The 20474-nt window shown below is 38.8% G+C and overlaps 1 protein-coding gene across 4 annotated transcripts in view; it reads left to right on the top strand.

Moving 5' to 3' along the window:
* Window positions 1–20474, top strand: part of RNF38 (ring finger protein 38) — a 105142-nt gene that overhangs the window by 51200 nt on the left and 33468 nt on the right. Inside the window, exon 2 of one of the 4 annotated variants that reach the window (XM_036403311.2) lies at window positions 813–883. In XM_036403311.2, the coding sequence (XP_036259204.2) occupies window positions 813–883 (71 nt within the window). Of the gene's footprint in view, window positions 1–812; window positions 884–6176; window positions 6260–6339; window positions 6373–20474 lie in introns of those variants that run through there. The other 3 variants (XM_054518007.1, XM_036403315.2, XM_036403313.2) reach the window with 3 other exon arrangements.

The raw sequence follows: 20474 nt of genomic DNA, 5'->3' as shown, positions 1-20474 counted from the left end.
CTTGGAGTTTGCTTAAGCCTAAATCAAGTGGGAGGGGAGCACTGCATATTTCAAACAGTTTAAAACTAGTTCTTTTTTCCCCTTTTCACCGTGAAACTTCAACTGTATAGTGATTTCTTCTTTGCCTTCTCTTCCTACAAAAAATACACAGTATGATCATGCGTTACTGTTGTTCAAGCCAGTACAATGACTCCTATTGCAAAATAATATTTTTTCTGAAGTGGTAAGTCAGAAAGAAGCTTTGTAAAATATTTTCATACATTCTTTGGACAGAAGTCTCAGGACTGGGGTAAGCCTTTGTAGGGGTGTACTGTCCCTTTTGTTCCTAGGCTTAAAGAAACTTGTATAGAAACATTAAGCAGGCAGAAATTCCACTACAAGAAAATTAAAATTTTGACCTTGTAATTTTCCTCTTTTAGTCTTAATGTATTGCTGGAATGAGGCTGCTGGTTTGTGGTTACCCAGGGTGCTGAAAATGTTCTGTAGTACAGTATATGAACTTGAATTGCGTAGCTTCTCTTTGTTTTTATATGCCCATATGTACTTCAGTACATTTGTTTGTTTTGGATTGATGAACTAGCTATAATTTAATTCTGTTTAAAATTCTTAAAAAAAATATGTGAAGACATTGGCACACTTATAAAATGTCTCTCTGATGCTTGTTCTGTTATCAAACTTGCTGTTTGTTGCTGTTTGGCAACTAAATCTTGAGAAAAGAAAGTTTGCTAAATTTACCTTTATTTTTAGTGTTCACAGAATTTGGGTTTTCATTTTAGTTATTTTTTTTTCTCCCTTCCCTCCTTGTTTTCCAGGTAGTATTGGTACAGCGTTTCAATGCCACACAATCCATCAAGATCACATTTGTACTGATGACAGTGACAAGGTGAGATTTATGTGAATGTTTCATTCACAAGATGAATATGCATTGCAGGGTTTTTATATATTGTTTTTACTAAACAAACATGTATTGTTTTGCAGATATAGCAGTCAGCTTTCAGAGTTACTTTTTCAACTGTCTCTGTCTGGAGAAAAAAAAAATATATCTTACAATGATAATCTTTTAGACAGTTAATGAGAAATTTGTCTTTAGTGTACTGTATTTTTATTTTTGCTTGTATTCCTTTGCCATATTGACACCCTCAGTTAATAAATAACAGCAATGGCTTTGCCAATTTCTAGATAAGGTAGGATGTCTTGTTTCTTCTGACTTTAGAGGTTAGAGTCTAGCTAAGTGTTCAAAGCATTTTTTTGACTTTTTTTTTTTTCACAGTAGCCTTATTTTTCTGTTTTTGAATTGGGAATTGAAGCTTTTACATGTTAGGACTTCTTGTTCTGTCGTGCATCTTCAAAATAGCAGCCTGTCTAGTCGTGTGCATGTGTTTCCCTAACCCTTTTTTTGGCATATTTGCAGATTAGTTTGCTTGCGGGTCAGTAGAGTACTGTGTATTAAATGTTCAGTGATACTTGGATCACTACTGTAATTGTAGCATGCAGAAAAGAGTAGTTTTGACATTGAACTCCTTGTGAGACTGGCTGTTGATGGTTTTACCTTAAGCTTTATTGTCTGCAAATTGATCAACTTTAGTTCAATATGTAATGTGTCTTACATTGTATGCACATATGACATGTCATAGTAAACTAACTTCTGGGCTTGACATGTCTGGGAAGTGGTGGGTATTGGTCAAATTCTAAATCATTTTTCTTGGGAAATGAAATGCAACCTGTGGGGTGCTGCCTTAATAAGTACACTAACAGTTGTGCTTTGAAACTCTGGAAGAAGTTAATTTTATAGTTGTTTCAGCTTATCCTAGAGGTAGAGTTGTTTTCAGAAAGAGCTTCTTTTTCTGTTCTACTGCCTTACTATCTTTTTTTTCTCTCACTCTCCTTCCTCTAGTTTTATAGGGAGTGTTTTGTTTGTTTCTTTGTTTTGTTTGTGGGTGTTTTAGGGGTTTGTTTGTTTGTTCAGGGTTTTGTTTGTTTTTTTTAAATTTTTTTTATTTAGTGTGTGTGTATTTGTTTCTTGTTGGGTTGTTTTTTTTGGTAGGTTTTTGGTTGGGTTTTTTTTTGAGGTTTTTTTTTTTTTGTATGGTTTAGTGTTTAAGTTTAATTTTATTTTTAGGTACCACCCTAGATTTGGTTACTGGTTCATCCTACAGATACTGATCAAACATGCTATCTAGAGCATGGCTAACATTATTTTAAATTTCCACTTGATAATCTGGTTAGCTATATTCCACAGTATTTAGTGCTTTGTTTTTTGGGCCTTGTATACTCTGCACTGAAGATTCTTGGATGAGGAATGGGTAGGGGAAATTTCATTTTAGAGCCATCCTAGTGCACCAACCTAACCATTTTCCTTTTGTGAGTCATTACATGGAATACCATTTCTTGTGTTATACTGATTGCCTTTCCTTAGTTTTATTTCATATCAAGGCAATTAAAACTTGTTTAAATCTTGTTGGAAAATCTGTTTGTTAGGTGCTTCACTGGTTTGGGGGCAGGGGAGTAGGAAAGGGTGTAGCAGCTTGCCTGGTATAAATTTCAGGAGAGTGGTTGTTTGTCACACCACCTGCCTCCATATTAATAGAGGAATTAGGCCAAATGTTATTTTTTGCATATTTAGAGATGGTGGAAGAAAACAGAATCCTTAGGGTTGATTCTGCACCAATTGAGAAAGAACTTCCAACTGTAAATTTTAGTTAAGTAGAATTAGTATAAAAAGCAGAAAGAATGTGGTTTTGGGTCTGTTTAAGAGACACGTTTTTCCCTCAGGTGTCAGGTTTATTTGGTAAGGGTTTTGATTTTTCTGTAAGAATACATGAAGCTGTCTGACATGGATTTTGTAGGAAATTCTAGTTTATTCCTTGATTAAAATAGTCACTTGTTTGGAAAAACAATGAACCGTCCTCTTGTCCAGGTCACTCTGGATGGCATCCTGTCCTTCAGGAGTGTCAACCACATCAGCTTGGTGTCATCCCTAAATTTGATCAGGGTGCACTCGATCCTTTCATCAGTTTCACTAATAAAAGTATTGAATAACACTGGTCCTGATACAGATCCCTGTGGGACATAACTTGTCACTGATCTCCATTGGGACTCTGAGCTTTTGGCCACTGCCCTCTGTATGCCCACTGATTGGGGTTTGTTGGTTTTTTTCCAAAGGATTTGTGTATATGGATAGACTTTTTTTAAATCATAAGTAATGCTTCCTTAAAGTAGCCTGTGCTAGGGTACAGTTGCAATCCCCTCTCACTCCTTGCTTGTATTCACATATGCCTCTATTCTTGTGTTAGTTTTGGTCACAGTTTCCACTGTGAACTACTTTGAAAATCAGGTTCTGATTTATTCTGCTATTACTGAGAGATACCGCCTGTTCATTTTGGTATGAATATAATTTAAATGATAGTAAATGCTGGATTTAATAGATTTACCTACAAATTTATTAGTTGTTGGGCCTTTTCATATTCATTCTGGAAACTTTATGAAAAGCATGCATTTAAAATAGTTTGACATACCTTTTGCATTTAAAATAGTTTGACATACCTTTGATTAGTCAACAGGCATATTTCAGCAAAGTAATTTACTACTTTTTGCCTGATTGTGCAGAACTGGTTTTTGCATTTTAGAAGAAATGGAAAGGTTAGTATTTGACTGGCAATCCACATATATTTTACAGCAGTTTCTCCACAGGCCCAGATGTCATTTTCTGTACAACAGCATGAGAAAAGTTCCACACCACACATGCTAAAGGAATGTTGCAATCTTAATGAAAACAATTCCCAGGCTTCCAGTCCAATTACTTGATTTTGTTGACTTGGCACATGAGAATCTTGAATTCATGTTCAGTGACATCAGCAAAAAACCAAAGTGTAAGATTTTTCATGTGTGGACTCACTGCATTAAGTGAACTTGTCTAATTTTGTAGCATCAAAAGCAGTGCTTCTTGTATTACAGAGAAATCTAATATAGCATAGGTATAAAATACATTTCCCATTTTATTTGGTGTAGTAAAGTGAATAGAATTAAAATTTATTTAAAAATAATTGTTACTTTGGTGGTGTGAGCTTTTAAACCTCAGGGCATGAGTCAGGGCACTGTTTTTTCATGTTTTTAATTTCTTTGATTTTTGCTTTAAAGTAGAAATATTAAATAAAAACTGAATAAGTCTCTTTATTGAGCACAGCATTTAGGGAAAGATACTTGTAAGAAGGAACTGGTATTCCTTAGTATATCACTTTAATGCTCAAGCAGTGGATTCCTACTAGGGTTAGAAATATATCTCTTTATACTCTGCAAGTATATCATCCTGCACAGGCTTTCAATCATACCAAGTTTATTTAGCTTTTAAAATACTTTTTTGTCCCTTGAGTGGTTGTTTCACCAGTGGTGTGCTTCTGTTAAAGAATGCTGACTCATCTTGAAAAGAAAGTCCAAAGATACAACCCTTAACTACTCTTGCAACATCCCTTTTCACAGATCTCATCAAGTTACCTATTCCATACAGTTAAAAACCAGATTGGCCACCTAGTAGTAATGACCAAAAAAAAAAAAATCATTGGAATTTTTTCCAGGGAAATTTCTGGGAAAAAATCCCCTGGAATTTTTTTTTCTAGTACTAAGGGGTTGGTAATTATACTTTGCTTTTCTCCTTTTTAGCTTATTGTAATTTATTTTACTTTCACAGTATGTAAAGATTTTTTTTTCTTTTTGATACTTATGACTGAAATACATAGCTACATAATTTATTTTACTATTTCTAACCTTTAAATTTCCCAGCTATAGGTGGTACATCTTCCACACACATTTTGTGTCACCTGCTCGAGGTCACCCTGCCTTGAGAGGGGAATTGGATAGGATGATCTCCAGAGGTCCCTTCTAACCCTAGCAATTCTGTGCTTCTGTGGACTTCCTCTCATTTGCCTGTCTTAACGAAACTGTCATGGACGTCATGTACTCAGTCTGTAATACAGAGGCCTGTCAACTCATTAAAAAGATGTTTTCACAAGAAGGGAAGCATTTTTAAGTTCTAATCCTAAAGTAAAAATTATCAGCCTTCTGTTCCACTTTGGATGGTGCAGCATCTGGTAGCATAAGCCTACGAAATTCACATGATGAACAAAAAGTGATTAACGAATTCAGGTATTTGAAGGACCCATCACATTTATTTGTACATGATGTATTATATAGGCCCACATGCAACTCTTGTGGGGTATGTGTGAGGGGCAGTACATAGAAAAATGGGAATATCAAGAGGAATTTCTTTTGTCCCCTCCAATTTCAAAACTGGAAAATTTTTCTTGTCCAATTAGGACAGGTCAGATTTATTCTTCATGTCGTGTATTGTTGTCACATCTGCATGCCCACACACTCGTAGTCCCAGTTCATTCTGTCTGTGTTTATTGAGCAGCTTTATGCCTTTTTCATTTCACTTTTGGCAGCTGCAAGGATGTCATTTACCAATTTTCAACCACTTTCATGCCTAGTGAGTCATCTCCTTTAGAACCTTAGTTCTTTATACCTACAGCAGATGTTTGTTTTCCTGGTTTAGAGTTGGGAAAAAACTTTTAATTACGCTGAGGTAGAGAGTGCAGGGAGGTTGGAAAGGTGAAAAGTAAGGCGGTAGTATCTTATTTGAGGGGAACAGCTCGAGTAAATCAGTTCAGTGAGGCTCCGTTTGCTGCCTTTGCTGATCAGGGCTGCATCCCGAGCCGGTACCCGTGTGGCACCGTCAGCAAATCCTGTTTATCCAGTGACTCTCCAAAGGGGGTTAGAGCCAGGTGAGGGTCGGTCTCCTCAATCGACAGAACCAGAGGACGTGGCCTCAAGCTCAAGGCCTCGGGCTGGACGTGAGGAAGGATTTCTTCAGCGGTTGTGACACCCAGTGCCACGGTCTGGGTGACAAGATGAAGATCGGCCCCAGGCTGATCTCGGAGGTCTCTCCCGGCGCTCTCCCCTCTCGATCCTGTGAAACCGAAACTAAAACGGGGCCGGGGGGGGGGGGGGGGGGGGGGGGGCGCGCGCCGTCACCGCGGCGCGCAGGCGCGTTGGGCCCGCGGCCGCAGCCGGGCGCAGACAAAGAACGCCTCGCGCCGGGCGTGGTGTGACGTCATCGGCCAGCGGGGAATGATGTCACCAGCCCGGGGGGCGGGGGCCGCGCTCCCGGAAGCGCTGGCGGAAGGGTCGGGCCCGGCCCGGGGTGGCCGCGGCGGCCCCGAGGTTGAGGCGGGGCAGCCCCGCGGGAGCCGCGGCGGGGCCGCAGGTACCGGTGCGGGGAGCGGCGGGGGGCGGGGCCGCGCCGCCCGGTGCCCGCGACTCGTCAGCCGGGCAGGGGAAGGCGCGATGTCCCGACGGCGCCGGCCGCCCCCCGTACAGGTAGAGGGCGAAGGAGGCCGTGTGGCCTGGGCCGACGGGGAGCCCGAGCTCCTTCCACGTGGGCCGCCCGCGAGGTGGACGAGAGCTGGGGAAGGGGATGTAGTTGACGTTGTTAAAGCTGCTTTATCTGTTTTGGCAAAAGGCAGAACTGGAACCTGAAAATTATCAGGCTTTCCTGGACTGAATTGCTGTGTGCTGTCTTCAGGAGAGGCAGGTTAATGTGCAAGGCGGTAGCAAGTGTTTCTGAAGCACTGAACGCCCTCCCATCCGTATAGTAAAATGACGTCTCTAGGTGTCTGTAATCCCCTTAAATTAGTCGAAAGAACAACTGTTTAAGGAAACACCGATTTAGCAAGCATAACTGTTAGGGCATTTGGTATTTTTTAGTGCACGTGACTTAATTCCTAAAGAGCACAAACGGGATTTCTTTTTTTTATGCTTGAACTGTAAAATTACATCTTTTATCCTTACGAAGTGTGTTTTGAAACGTCCAGTGCATTGAGATCTGAAGAGGGGACACCCATTTCAAATTGTAACTGTTTAGAGAATGTAGCTGAGTTATTATTTACACAGAAGTTCATTGAACTGGAAGTCATGATGATGTTTTTGAATTATAGTATTTGCATTTTGAAAGAGATTTTTGAGGGTGGTATTTGAAGCAGACCTGCATTTTCTGATAAGTTCTTCACATGTAGAGTGGCAAGTGGAATGGTAAGATGAACAGGATTAATAGAAGTCTTCCATATTCAAGTACTGAATTACATTACAATTTAATTCGGTGTTGCTGATGATGTCCTTGTTCTTAAATTTAATTCACTGAAGCAACTGCTTTGGTTTCATTTGCGAAATTTATGCTATTTATCCACATCCTGGGGATCTTGCTGTCTGCTGACCCAACAGACTCCTTAACTGCTTTGCAGCATTATATTACATTACCTTTCTTACCTTCAAAGGGGTATTGTGGCTGTGGTATTAGAGACTCATTGCTCTGAGAGAAGAAAAAACTCCTTTTGGATACTAATGTGTGAAGTAAGAGAAAGGAAGGTGCAGGCATTAGACTATTAAGTCTGAGATGGAAGAGCAGATAGGTTTTGTGGCAGGTTTCATGGCTAGTGATAGTTCATAATGTTTTTGATCTTCCTTACTCACCAAATCTCTGGGCAAAAATGAATTATATGCATACATAGAGTAACGTGTAAAGAAAGTTCTCAGGGAATTGTTACTTGGAGTTATACTACTTGTGAAAAGTGTCAATTGTGAAAAATTGTATGTAATTAAAAGGGTCTTAAAAAGTAAAGATTTCGTGATCTCCTTTGTGAATCTTACTTTGTTATCTCATGGACACAGAGTAGGTTGAACTTCATTTGATTCTTATCTGGTTCACTTAGTGGGGTTTTTATAATTAACCAAAGTATAATAAATAGTGAATTGAAGTTGCATGTTGTTAAGGCCTTGCTTTGTACCTACGCTGGTGTTGAAGTAACAGTATATAATTGTCTTCTGAAGTACAAGGGATTTGGCTCAGAAGCTTACATTAGTTGAATCAGTTACTGCTGTGATTTGTCAAGTTTATGTATCAGCTGTTCTAAATATGTTTTTCTAATATGGCTTACTGACATTATAATAAGAGATAATTTTTATGATTTAAAGTGGACTGTTGAGGAAGTCAAGTTATTTTTTCAACTTTTTGCTAAAAAAAGTCTTTAAGAGTTGTGATGGTTTTTATGTAACATCTTCCTAAAATATAAAATTTGTGTGGTGAGGGAGGGAAGTTACTTCTTCAGATCTACCTGCTGTTGAATTGTAGTCTTGTACTATGAAACTGGTGTTGTCATAAGTCAAATATGTCATACGTGTTTGTTTGTAGAGACTACAAGGTCTGAATTGCTGGGGATCTAATGAGAATTTGTACAGAGCAGGTCTTTGAGTTACAAAGTTCTCAGGTAGTCTTTGTGTTGTTTTACCATCCCCACCTTGCTTCAGAAGGATGGGAAAGGTGGAAATAAGGGTAGAGGAAAGATACAGAACTTCTTTTTTCCTAATTTTAGTCAGAAAGTTGTTTCGCCTGTGGAAGAGTGATTCTTAAAACTTGTGGAAGATACAGGCTTGAATTAATCAGTTCATATGGAGGTAGAACTTGTGGTTTCCTTTTCTATATAAGAATTTATGTCAAGTTAAATTATCTAATACAGAATATTTAAATTCTGCTGTGGGCAGAACTTGATGACGTCTGTGATTTAACAGGATGGTTTTAATATTTTTTACTCTTCAGCTTCGCATGGGAGTGGATAGATTCCTCTTTTACTAAGCTCTTTAAAGATAAGGTAACTTGTTTTGCTTTTTGGTGCCCTCTACTGATGCGTGTTTGTCAGAACATTGAAAACTGGTGCTGGTTTTGACCTTTAATAGCACTGAATGCTAGCAACAGCTGCCCTTTAAAAGCAGTGGGAAGGGGAAAAAGAGAAAAGAAGCCCTTTTATACCTTGAGTATTTTGCTGTTTGCGTTCCAACCTGATTGCGTTTGGAACTGTACCTCACCTGGTAGAAAAGTAGGTAAGCAGCAGACACCTGACTTGCTACTGTCTTCTGTTGGCATTGTAGCAGTAGAAAGACTGATTCCTTTGCTTTTCTCCTCTCAGGAAAATAGGGACATTCTTCCTTTAATGTATGCAGTTCCTGGTTCTCAGTAAATACATTCCAGGTTTGCTGTCTCAGAATTTTTTATCTTGTTGTTTATTTTCAATAACTTTGCTTTTTTTGTATTTCCCACTGGTACCTTAGTTACTGCAAAAAATAACCAGTGCTTCATGTGAGCACCACTACATAGGCTGTACTTTGCTTACTTTCTGTTTAAGTAGCTCTGTCATCTCATCCGTCTTGCAGTTTTGTTCCTTTGCAAAATCTGTGAACACCTCTGTTCTAGAAAAATTCAGAAATTGCATTAAGTCAGCCACATTCTCTCTACAAAACCTCTTACTTTAGCCTCGTGGTCTGTCTTTGCCAGCTTTGTTAATTTCTGACGGAAGTGGCTATTTTTTTTCTTTTTGTCACACTGCAGTAACTGTAAATTGTGTGAGAAGGGATGGGAACATTCAAGGCACAATTTATGGTGCTGCTGAGCAGATGCTCTGTCTGTCAGTCTTCATGAAAGCTTTAGGAGATGACTTTCTAGACAAAAATTTGGGACTTTTCTTCCTTATTCAGGTGACCTTATTAGATGACCTGTTGGGACTGTTCATTAAAAAATTTGTGGTGTGATGAATATTTTTGATAAACCTCATTTTGAAAATCTAATTCTTGGAAATTAATCTCTTGCAAGACTGTTTTGTTCGCAAGTACTGAGGGAGGGCATTTTTGATCTGTCTTCTGTGTTTGTGTCTTGGTAAAACATCAGAACTGAATATAAACAAGATGGGAAATGAAGAGATAGAAGACATAAAAGACTAGAAAATTCATTTAAAATAGCATTTTGGAAGCATTTGTGAAGACAAGTGAGTTCCAAGTGGATGACTATGGCTTTGAGAAAAACATTCAGATACGGGCACAAAGGACCTGGTAAGACCAATAGGCATTTAGTCATTTCGTACGTGAAGCTCTGCTGAGCATAGGTTACAGATCACTTGTGACGCTTTCTTCCTCTTTAATTTCCTTACTGTATCAGAGAACAGCCAGAGTACTTTTTCTCAAATTCAAATACAGAGACCTAGTATGGTGTTTGTATTCTTTGGATCTGCTTTCTATATGTGAATATATTGATGTGAATCTGTTTTGTTCACCATTGGGCAGGACTTGAGAGTGTTTTAAAAAAGGACACATCTCACCAAATTTCTTCATGGTTTTAAGTTTTTAATGCCTGTTTTTTCCTCCTTTTAAAAGGTGTGGCACAAGGTTTAAGAAGTGAGTCAGCAAACCATGCTTATTTGAGTGTGTTTGGGGAGCAAGGCTGATGTTCTTTTGCCTATCATCTAGTGTGTATCGTCGTTTGTTTTTTATTGACCTTCCTTTGACTTAGTGTGAGAATAATCTTGTTTTCTAAAGTAAATGGAAAGATCTACACAAGTAGGAGCTGTTTTTTGAAGTTGAGAACCTGCAGTGTTTCCTCCTGTGTTCCTTGTTAACTTAGCAGAAAATGCCAATTCTTTCTCTATTTCTCAAATAATTTGTCGCTTACATTGAGGAGTGAGTTCTTTACCCATTACATGACCTGTTTGATGACAGCCTCCCAACATGTGTGTTTTGCAGAGGCAGAGGAACCAGCCACTGCTGTAGTAGTTAATATGTTTCCAGGGCCTTTACTGGGTCTGACACATGTAAAAAAGGAAGCTACTAAGGGTAAAAGGTGTGTATAAATCCCAGCTCTAGAGAAGAACATTTTTTCCCCCTAAGCTTTTTAAAGCAACCATTACTAATTTATCCAAGCTGTTAATAAAAACTAAATTATATGTATATATTTAAATCAAGTAGTCTCTATTATGTAGCACATCATCTAAATCGGATGAGCTTTGAAAAGAGTAAAAGAATCATTTAGATTGAAAAGGACCCATAAGATGATCAAGTCCAGCCATTAACCTCGTACTGTCAAGTCTAGCACTAAATGACCTTCCTATGTCACCTCCAGAGATGGTGACTCAGCTGCTTCCCTTGCCTGTTCCAATACTTGACAATCCTTTTTGTAAGGAAAATTTTCCTAATACCTGATTTAAACCATTTCTGTTGCAAACTGAGGTCATTTGTTCTTGTCTGTCACTTGGAAAACATTTGATCAACTGCCACCTTGCTGCTGCCTGTTTTTTCAGGTAGCTGTGGAGAGAGACAAGGTCTCCCCTGAGTCTCCTTTCCTCCAGGTTAAACAACCCCAGCCTCTTCAGACGATCCTTGTAAGACTTCTGCTCCAGACCCACCATGTTCCAGCACTGAGGTGCTGGAAGGAACCCTCTTGTTGTGAGGGGCTCAGAACTGGACACAGCACTCAAGATGTGCCCTCACCAGTGCCAAGTCCTGCTGGCCACACTATTGATGACACAGGCTAGGTGCCACTGGCTTTCTTGGCCACCTGGGCACACTCCTGGCTTGTGTTCAGTGGTTGTCAGCCAGCAGCCCCAGATCCTTTTTACTGCGCACTTTCCAGACACTGCCCCAACCTTAGGCACTGCATGGGGTTGTTGTGATGCAATGGCAGGACCCACCAATTGACCTTGTGAACTTTGACCTCAGTGCATCCTTTAACCTTTGGTACATCCTCTCCAGATACATCTGCAGAGCCTTCTTACCCTCCAGCAGGTCAACTTCTGCCCAACTGAATGTCCTCTGCAAACTCACTGAGGAGTCATTTGATCGCCTTGTCCAGTTTCTTGATAGAGATGTTATGCAGGGCTGGCCCCAGTACTGAGTCCTATGGAGCACCACTTGTCACCGGACACCAGCTGGATATAAATCCATTCACCACAATTTTCTAGGCCGGGCCATTCAGCCCGTTCTTTACCAAGGAAAAAGGACATCTCTCTAAGTCATGAGCTGCCATGACCCGGAGTCCTAGATTGTGCTGTCGTTGAGGCTGTCTCTGCAGTGTATCAACATTCTGTAGTGTAAATAAATTTTAAAACTTTTTTAAAAAGTTTTTTTAAAAGTTTTTAAAACTTTTTAAAAAAGTTTAACAAAATATTAATCATCATATTGTGCTTGGTGACCCACTGTGTCCAGCCATAGGTGATGAAGAGTTTACTTGTCCTAAACTGTGTGAAGGGCAGAGTTAAGACTTGGTATTGATTTCACCTGTGAAAATTTGCTTTTGTATGTAAAATTCTGTAGAATAAGGAAATAATAAATTAAGCATCATAAATAGAAGGATGCCTATTTATGATGCTTAATTTATTAAGTGAAGTGGTGCACAGGGTGAGAAGTTTGGTGTTGAAGGTTGCTGTGACCGTTAAGGACAAGGGTTGCAGTTGTACATTGTGCCATTTGGGATGTGTTTTCTCCCTTGCTCAGTCACATCTCCCCATAGAGAAAGGAATTTGAGGAAGGTTGAACTTAGCATGCCTTATTCTTAGAATTAAGTATCTTGACCTTTGAATTTTCAAGCCTGTGTTTAAATAAAACTCTTGTAAGCTGTATCCTTTAAGAATTGCTTCTCTTGGTTTTTTTTTTTTTCCCCCCGACTAATACCAGTGTGAGTATATTGAAGAGTGTTCTGTTGTTAACGTGACAGTTCGGTTGTACTGATTAGGTAGGTAGGTTTTTGTGGATTCATTGTGTAGTTTCTAAAACAGATGGAGAGTATTTGTTGGGGCTTCAAATTTCTAACAATACAGAGAGACTGAAGCAATCTAGAGAGAAAATTGTGGTATGGACTGAGAACACGTAAACTACATTACACACAGAAATGTTTAACAGTATGGTGTGCTGACCAGATACTTCCATCTTCCTGTAATGCAGGTCAGTATTGTGATGACAAGCAACAGTGAAGGCAGCCAAGTGTAAATACGTGTTACCACAATAGAGGTTGAGTTATTATGCTATTAGTCCTCTCACTACGAACAGATTTCAAATGCTGACTTGTCCTTGTGCCTATTGCAAATATCAGTTATAGTAGTGTGAGTAATGTTTTCATTGGTGTAAATGTTTGGATGTTCTCTTGATACTATGTCAACAAATATGGTCAGCATAACATCCATTAAAACAAATAAAAGAGTTCAGTCTTCAGTGCTCAAGTGATAGCTTGTTCATTTACATATGTTGTGTTTCATATATGTGTGTGCATACCAGTGTGCATCTATATATGCGTAGTTTAATATAGGGAAAAAATCTTAAAGTAGAAAGAGTGTGATTTTGGTTTTTTACTTGTAATGAATGTCCTAATTAACCTGTCTCCACTGAGGTACCTATTGTTAATTTCACACGTCTAAATGGCAAAATCATTAGTGAATACACACTGAATATGCAAACCATGTATAAAGTAGACTTTCCTATTAAGCAATTTTGAGCCAGATTCTCTTCAGATCCCTGGTCCCATCAAAGCAGGAAGAGCAGAATTATGTTTAAAATTGAAAAGGTGATCTTTTTCAGATGTGCGTGTACCTGAACGCACAGGTATAAAACCTTGTCTTGATTTCCCCACTTCACTCTTGCCCTGGCATTATTTTAAGTATGTCAATTTCAGCACATTTTATGACATTTAAAGAATTTTTTTACAGTAATGAATACATTTTAATACATGTGCAAAGTTTTATGTGTTTCAGCTTTATATATAGGAAAATGATGATGATGATAATGATGTGTAATTCTGTAGTATAAAATTTATCTTCTGCTTACATATGAAAGAGGGGATCAGGACTCTGTGGAGGCCCAGAGATAGCTTTTAACATCATCACCTGAAATGACACTTTCTGTATTGTGTAAGATGGTGCAGATGTCAAAACATGGACACTTTACCTCAGATCTTAGTAGGCATTTTGGAGATGGACTGATAGAAATTATCAATGGAAAATATTTTTTTAAATTCTTTTTGGATACCAGTACTGTTTGTTGCATAACTCTTTCAATTTTCAGTTTTAAGAAAGCTTGAAATGTTTGCTATCATAGTACATACTAATTGCATGGAACATCTGCAGAAATAGCACAACATTTTTTTCCATTTTCTATCACACATACCACTGACAAAGTTGAAAACTGCGACCATAAATTGGGATTTTAAGGTAAAATTAATATTCTTCCAGCAAGTGGATTTTTTAAAATAGGGAGGTATAGCTGAGGTCCCTTCCCATATTGATGTTTGGTTGGTATTTTTGGATTGAGAGTTAAAGATTCCCATTCAGAAGAAATACGATTATGTGATACAAAAATAAATACTTGCTAACATCTTTGTGAGTTTGGAGTATTGAAAGTGCTTTGATTCATTCCTGCAAAAGATGATGGCAAAACCTTTTCATATTTCAAAGGATTGTTTGCATGCAGCAAGTACTGCAAGCAGTTGCAAATACTAATTAAATTTAATATTTGAAGAACTTTGAGATGGTTATGTGCTGCCTCAGTCCTTAAACCTGCTTCACTGTTAGAAAAGGAGGTGCTACAGTTGTGATATATGGATTTTACTGTCCATTTTGTATGAGCAAGAGAGATTGAAAATGAGAAACATGTTGTCTTATTAAAACACTTTCCTCCTTTTTTTAATGCTATTGAGTTCTGTAGTGCTAAAAATGATGCTAATATTTTTACATTTTTCTAATGCCTTTGTGTGTTTTAAATTCATGTGCAGCAAAGTAATATTCCAGTGTTTGGAATGAAAATTTGGTATCTAATAATCAAATTCTTAGGGCTGTTTCAAGTACTTACTGGGTGAAACTTCAGCAGTTCAGGTGTAGTTGTCTCTTAATGTTGTTTTTTGTATATCCTTAATATTCACTTAAGTGAGAAATGCATTTCAGAGAAGAAACTGATATGGAGAAAACACTGGAAAAACACAGAAGTGTCAGTCTGATGTAGAATAAGCAACAAATCAAAAATTCAGCTTATTAATGGTGTTTTGACCATAAATAAAGCAAGTCTTCATTGGACTGTCCTGTATGTCAGTGTTTGTTTTTTTTTGTAGTAGCCCAGAACTGCACACAGTACTCCAGATGCTATCTCCTAGGACTTTTGCAAGAATTCTCTCATTTTGGCCTTTCTTTCAGTCACCTGGTTTTTTTTGAAACAGTTCTGTAGATTGCTATGTGGTTTGCTATTGCATGCCTCAGATCTTCACAGATAAACTTTGCATGAAGTATTCGTTGTCAGTTCTGATTGCTGAAGAAGAAATTGGCTTTTGTGCCCACTGTCAGTAAATAATGAATTAATCCTGTTAGCCAGAAATGAATTATGGATGGCCAGAGATTACTGAGGCATGTTCTTGGTACAGTTGTTACAGCTATAATTTATACATACCACGTCATTCATATATACCATCACAGCATTGAACAAAAAAAAGAGATGAACTTGCACTTCTTTTTACCATGTCTGGTAATGTTGCTCTTGTTTCACAAATTGTGTTCCTTTTACTAAATATTGTGGAAAGTTTTCTGCTGTTCCACACTCAGAAGGGATCTTTAATTCAGAAAAATTACTTAGAAACCTGACATATATATAAAGCTGCTACAGAAGATTTTGTACAAGCAGCCTGACACATAGCTATTGAAACTTTGGTTTCCATTTTAAGATGTAGTGGCTAGTTTTTTTTCTTACCACATAATCAGAAGCAAGTTAAAGAAAATATTGTAGGCTTTTCAGAATGATGTGCCTTGCTAAGCACTATTCTGTCTGAATTGATATACTTTCTTCATAAATCAACAGAGATATCACCAGGAGCATGAAGTTTTTTAATTGCCTTTTTTGTTTTAGATTTTGCTGTGGTTATAGGAAACAGTGTCATGCTTAGTGTTTTTTGTTCTCTGTGGAATTTTCATCCCAAGTGCTAGTTACAGATTCATTTTCTTAATTCTTGAGAGTGTGAGAATTAAAGCAAAAAATTAAGAAAAAAGTTCTGAAGTGCAGAAAGAAATTATCTTCCTTTTTGAATACTCAGATGTATCTAGTGTGCAGTGAGGAACTGTGGATGCAGGGATACTTCACACCTCAAGGGTACATCTTGAAGTACCCTGAAGTCCTATATGAGTTGCACTTTGCTTCTTTCACAGGAAAAAGGCTTCCAAAAGCCTTGTGTTTAGCATCTGCAGAATCACAGCGGCTGGAGTTGGAAAGGACTTCTGGAGGTCATCTGGTCCAGCTCTTCTACTGAAGCAGGTCTAGGTAGAGCTAAGTGCCAAGGACCATGGCTTTTGAGATTATCCAGGGAGAGAGACTCCACAGCCTCCATGAAACCTGTGCTGGTACTCAGTCAAGTTACTCATGTTCACATGGAGCCTGCGATGTCTCTCTGATGAGATAGCCCTGAGCCTTCTCTTTTCTAAGCTGATCAGTCAGTCCGAGGCAGTCTCAGCCTTTTTTTGCCCAAGAGGTGCTCTAGGTGCTTCATCATCTCTGTGACCCTTTATTGGAGTCTCCAGTATGTCAGTGTTTCTCTTGTGGTGGGGAGCCCAAAACTGCACACAGTCCTCCAGATGCTGTCTCCTAGGACTTTTGCAAGAGTTGGCTCATTTTGGCCTTCCTTTCAGTCACCTGCTTTTATTGAAACCGTTTGCAGATTTGGGAAGGTCTGCATTTCTTTGCCAACTTTTTATTAGACCAAATTCAGATTTCCCTTACTGATCCTTCATCAGGAAGTTGTCTAGCATGTGCCCAGACAGTCAAGTTTCCAAGTTTTATCCTGGTCACAACTCTGAAATAAAAGCTTGACTAGAAAAAAATGGCTCTGAATATTACTGATAATGAGGTTTTTAGGTAAAATTTGAATTAGTTAAAAAAAGCAAAACACATGAAGCATTATTTACATTCTAGGATTTCTGTCTAGTGCCTGGCGGATGCAGGGTGTCAGTATTAGATGCATGGACATCAGTATTAGAATTTTTATTTTCTCACCATATACCCATTAACCTTGACTTCATAACTATGTTATACCAAGATTGTGCTCATCGTCAACAGCTGTAACAGTTTGCAGTTCTTACTAGAGAAGTCACTGCATCTGTTGCAGATGTTCTCTTATTCATGAAAAGAGGTATAATGGTTATGTGAATCTTGGTGAGTTGAAGCAAGGGTTCTGAAGCCTACTACCCTGCAGAAGTTGAACGAGCAATGTTACATGCTCTAATTGGACTGGCACACAGTTGGCAGGATGAAAAATATCACTGTGTTGGCCAATGCAGCTAGGCCAGCAAAATTCTTTGGGCAAATCCAATTATACTAGCAAAAGATTCTTATTCCTGGTGTTTATTTTGTCAACTGAAGTTCCTCTAAAGAGCTTTTGACAGTGAAAGATGTATGTCATTACAGTATGATTCTGTCGGCAAATCTTTATACATGGATAGGTCCTTTGTCGTGCAGCTTTGAGTCCAACTGGATAATCCTTGTTTATTTTGTCTTGAAAAGAGCACACCAGTTAGGCTTGGAAGTAGTCCACTTTTTCATAAAATCTGTTACTTTTCACCAGTTTTGTGGCACAGGGCTTTTAATTTACTGCCCCATTGTTGCTTCTTATAGTTGCTCCTTTCTGGTTTTATTTAAGGCTAGAATTTTAAGAATATATTAAAGGAAATGTCAAACTTCATGGTCCCCAAGAGCTTTTAATCTGCCATCTTACAAGTTAATATTCTTTTCATCCTATTCTTTTTTCCCCCCCCCTCACTGTTATACAAATTGTAGATGTGGATTCCTCAGGAATAAGGCAGGAAAATGAGCATGTGAAAGCTTTGGCTTTCATGAAAGTTGAGTTACCACTGTGGGAGCCCTGGGACACCAGTGCTGATCAAATGGGGACCTGATTGGGAGTGAAGCTCAAGGGAAAGCACAGCAGGGCAGGATGATAAAACCTGTGCTTATTAGTACACAATGTATATGCAGTGTCCTGTTTTGCTCGTTAGGGAACTGGCTGATGAGTGCAGGTGCTGCTGTCTGAATTCCAAGATCTGCAGCTGGCATCTGTCATGTGTACTAAAGTACATACAGATGGGGGTGTGTGAACTATCCTGGGTTATCATGGCAAAAAGATAAAATGTCCTTTGGACGTTGCACACCTGGATGGGAGAGACAAACTTTCCTGGTTTACCATAACAAATTCACCTCATCCCCTACACCAACCCTTTGATTTTCATTAAATATTCCTGTTTAGGGTAAGGGTGAAGGGCTGTTGTTTATTCCCATATTCTTCTTAGTTTTTACTGTTTTCAGAAGTAATCTTCATTTCACTCTTTCTGGACTGACCAAGTGATTACAGTTGTGCTCTGTATTGTTCGTGAAAGAGTTTTGTGATCTGTAAGGGAACGTGAAAGGAGACACCGTCAGCTCGTGTAAAGTTGTGTCTGGTCAAGGAACATTTGAATGCCGTAAGGGGATAAAAAGAAAAGGAGTAATAAATAGGAACATTTTAAGGCACAAATCTGTTGAACCAGAAAATAAGGGAGGTAGATAAAAGGACCAAACCGGATCAGTCACTAATTGAAGAGGGTATGTGGAAGGTAGCAATGTTAAATTCAGTGAGATTATTTGATTGTAGACCTCATTGCATGGCATTATGAGAGAAAGGAGAGAGCCATAAACAAGGTATGGAGAGAGACACAAACCTGCCAAGCAAACTTAAAGGAGACAAAGACAAGAAACAAAACCTGGTCTGTCACAGTAACTGATGAGCTATTGAAAATGTGCACACAAACAAGGGTTCTATGATTGATCAGTATGCAAACCTGAGAGTCTAGGATGTTGGGGCAGGTCAGTGAGACTATGCCATCTGAGAAGGTGATTTGCAAGGGGAGGGAGTTGGAAAAGGGACAAAATGAGGCCAGACAGAAAAAGGACTGATGCAGGTGAACTGTGGCTAGTCTTTACCCTTGTTTGGCTGAGCCCTGTGCCTGATCTCTGCAGTCTGTCTTGTTTTATTAGATCTTTTCTTAACTCCCTCTATATGTAATTTCACTGTCTGTACCATGTGTGTGAGTGCTGCAGGGGCTAGGTGAGACCAGCTTGAGAAGAAACTACGCCAGCAGCTGGAGTCACTCTGGAGATGTTGGCAACAGCCAGGTCTGCATTGCCAGTGGTAGAAGTGAGTGAGGTTCTTGGTGGCAGGAGCTGGAGGGGATGTAGCTATCTGAATTATTTTGTTGGTTTCCTACAGAATTTTTATCTATAGTGACAGCTACAGGGGAGTTGCGTGAGCTTGTAAACTCTGCATTGTAATGCCACACCAAAGTTAAACTTCTGCAGCTTCTGGTTTCTGTGGAAGAGATGGAAGAAGACAGTAATGCTTACAAAGCCATCTGGCCTTAAGTGATTTCCCTTGCCTTGGTTTTAGGGTTGTGGGCAGAGCTTATTCGACCTTGGCCAAAAAATGTACTTAGGATTAGTTTGGTCTTGGATAATGAACAAGCCACTGCATTTGGATGTAACTGTCTGTTCAGCCCAAGAACTTACTGTTATTGTAGGTACAGTCAGACTGACAGAAATGTTGAAATGTAATTCATATTACAATTGTTAGAATTGTTGGAGCAGATAGGATGTGCAGAATACTCAGTTTACTAGATGCCTGTAGTTAAATTTGAAAATGCTTATAAATGTTGATGTTTACCAACTTGTATTGATGCCTTGAGAAAGCTGACCTAGAACAGAGGCTAGACAGAGTTAAAGAATTAAATAGGTATATGTTAAAAGTTAAAAAGAATACACCTTGGGCAGTGTAAGAGCCTGGCCAGGGCTACACCCAGGATAAACCCAGACTGGTCACCAAATGGATGACTGGTTACGAGGTCCCATACTTCCTTAATTTTGGTCTATTTGCATATTGGGGTTTATTGTCCAATTACACCTTCAGATTATGAAGTCCCATTCTTCCTGTTTTCTCTCTACAGTTCACCCTTGTTTATGCTCTTGGACCTTAAACTTGTTAATGGTTGTCTTTGGTCCCAAGCTAGAAAAAGAATTGTTTTGTCTACCTACTCTGTGAAGAGAGCTTACCAACACTTAATATGAAGCTCAGAACTACACACCTAGGCAGTACAGAATCTGAAAAATAATAAAGCTAAAACTTAGGGCTTCAGTGTCATGGGGAAAAATACTTTCCTTTTCAGTATGCAGTCGTGAAGAACAAACATGCAGCTGATGATTTCTGGTCAGCCTGTGGTAGGGTTTTATAGGGCATGCCCATCAGATTATCTTCATGTAAAGCCTTCTATGGGCTATGCATGAGAATACTCCTGAAGTACTAGTTTGCTTTTAAAATACAGGTTTTTTGTGGGCTACAGGATAGATGGAGGGTATGGAGTAGTTTCTTGTGTTTCGCAGGACCATTACGTGGAAATATATAGGGAGTTGGAGAGGAAAATGATTTTCAGATATTTGCAGTAATGGCTTTGCTATTAATTCCATTCTGTGATGGTTAATAATCAGTGTGTGGCTGCAGTATTTATAATTTTACTGGAAAAGGACAGTGGCAAAAACACACCTCAAAGGGTGTTGTCTTGGTGAAA

The sequence above is a fragment of the Molothrus ater genome, chromosome Z (assembly GCF_012460135.2).
Source record: "Molothrus ater isolate BHLD 08-10-18 breed brown headed cowbird chromosome Z, BPBGC_Mater_1.1, whole genome shotgun sequence".
Taxonomy (NCBI): domain Eukaryota; kingdom Metazoa; phylum Chordata; class Aves; order Passeriformes; family Icteridae; genus Molothrus; species Molothrus ater.
This window is presented reverse-complemented; position numbering and strand designations above follow the sequence as displayed.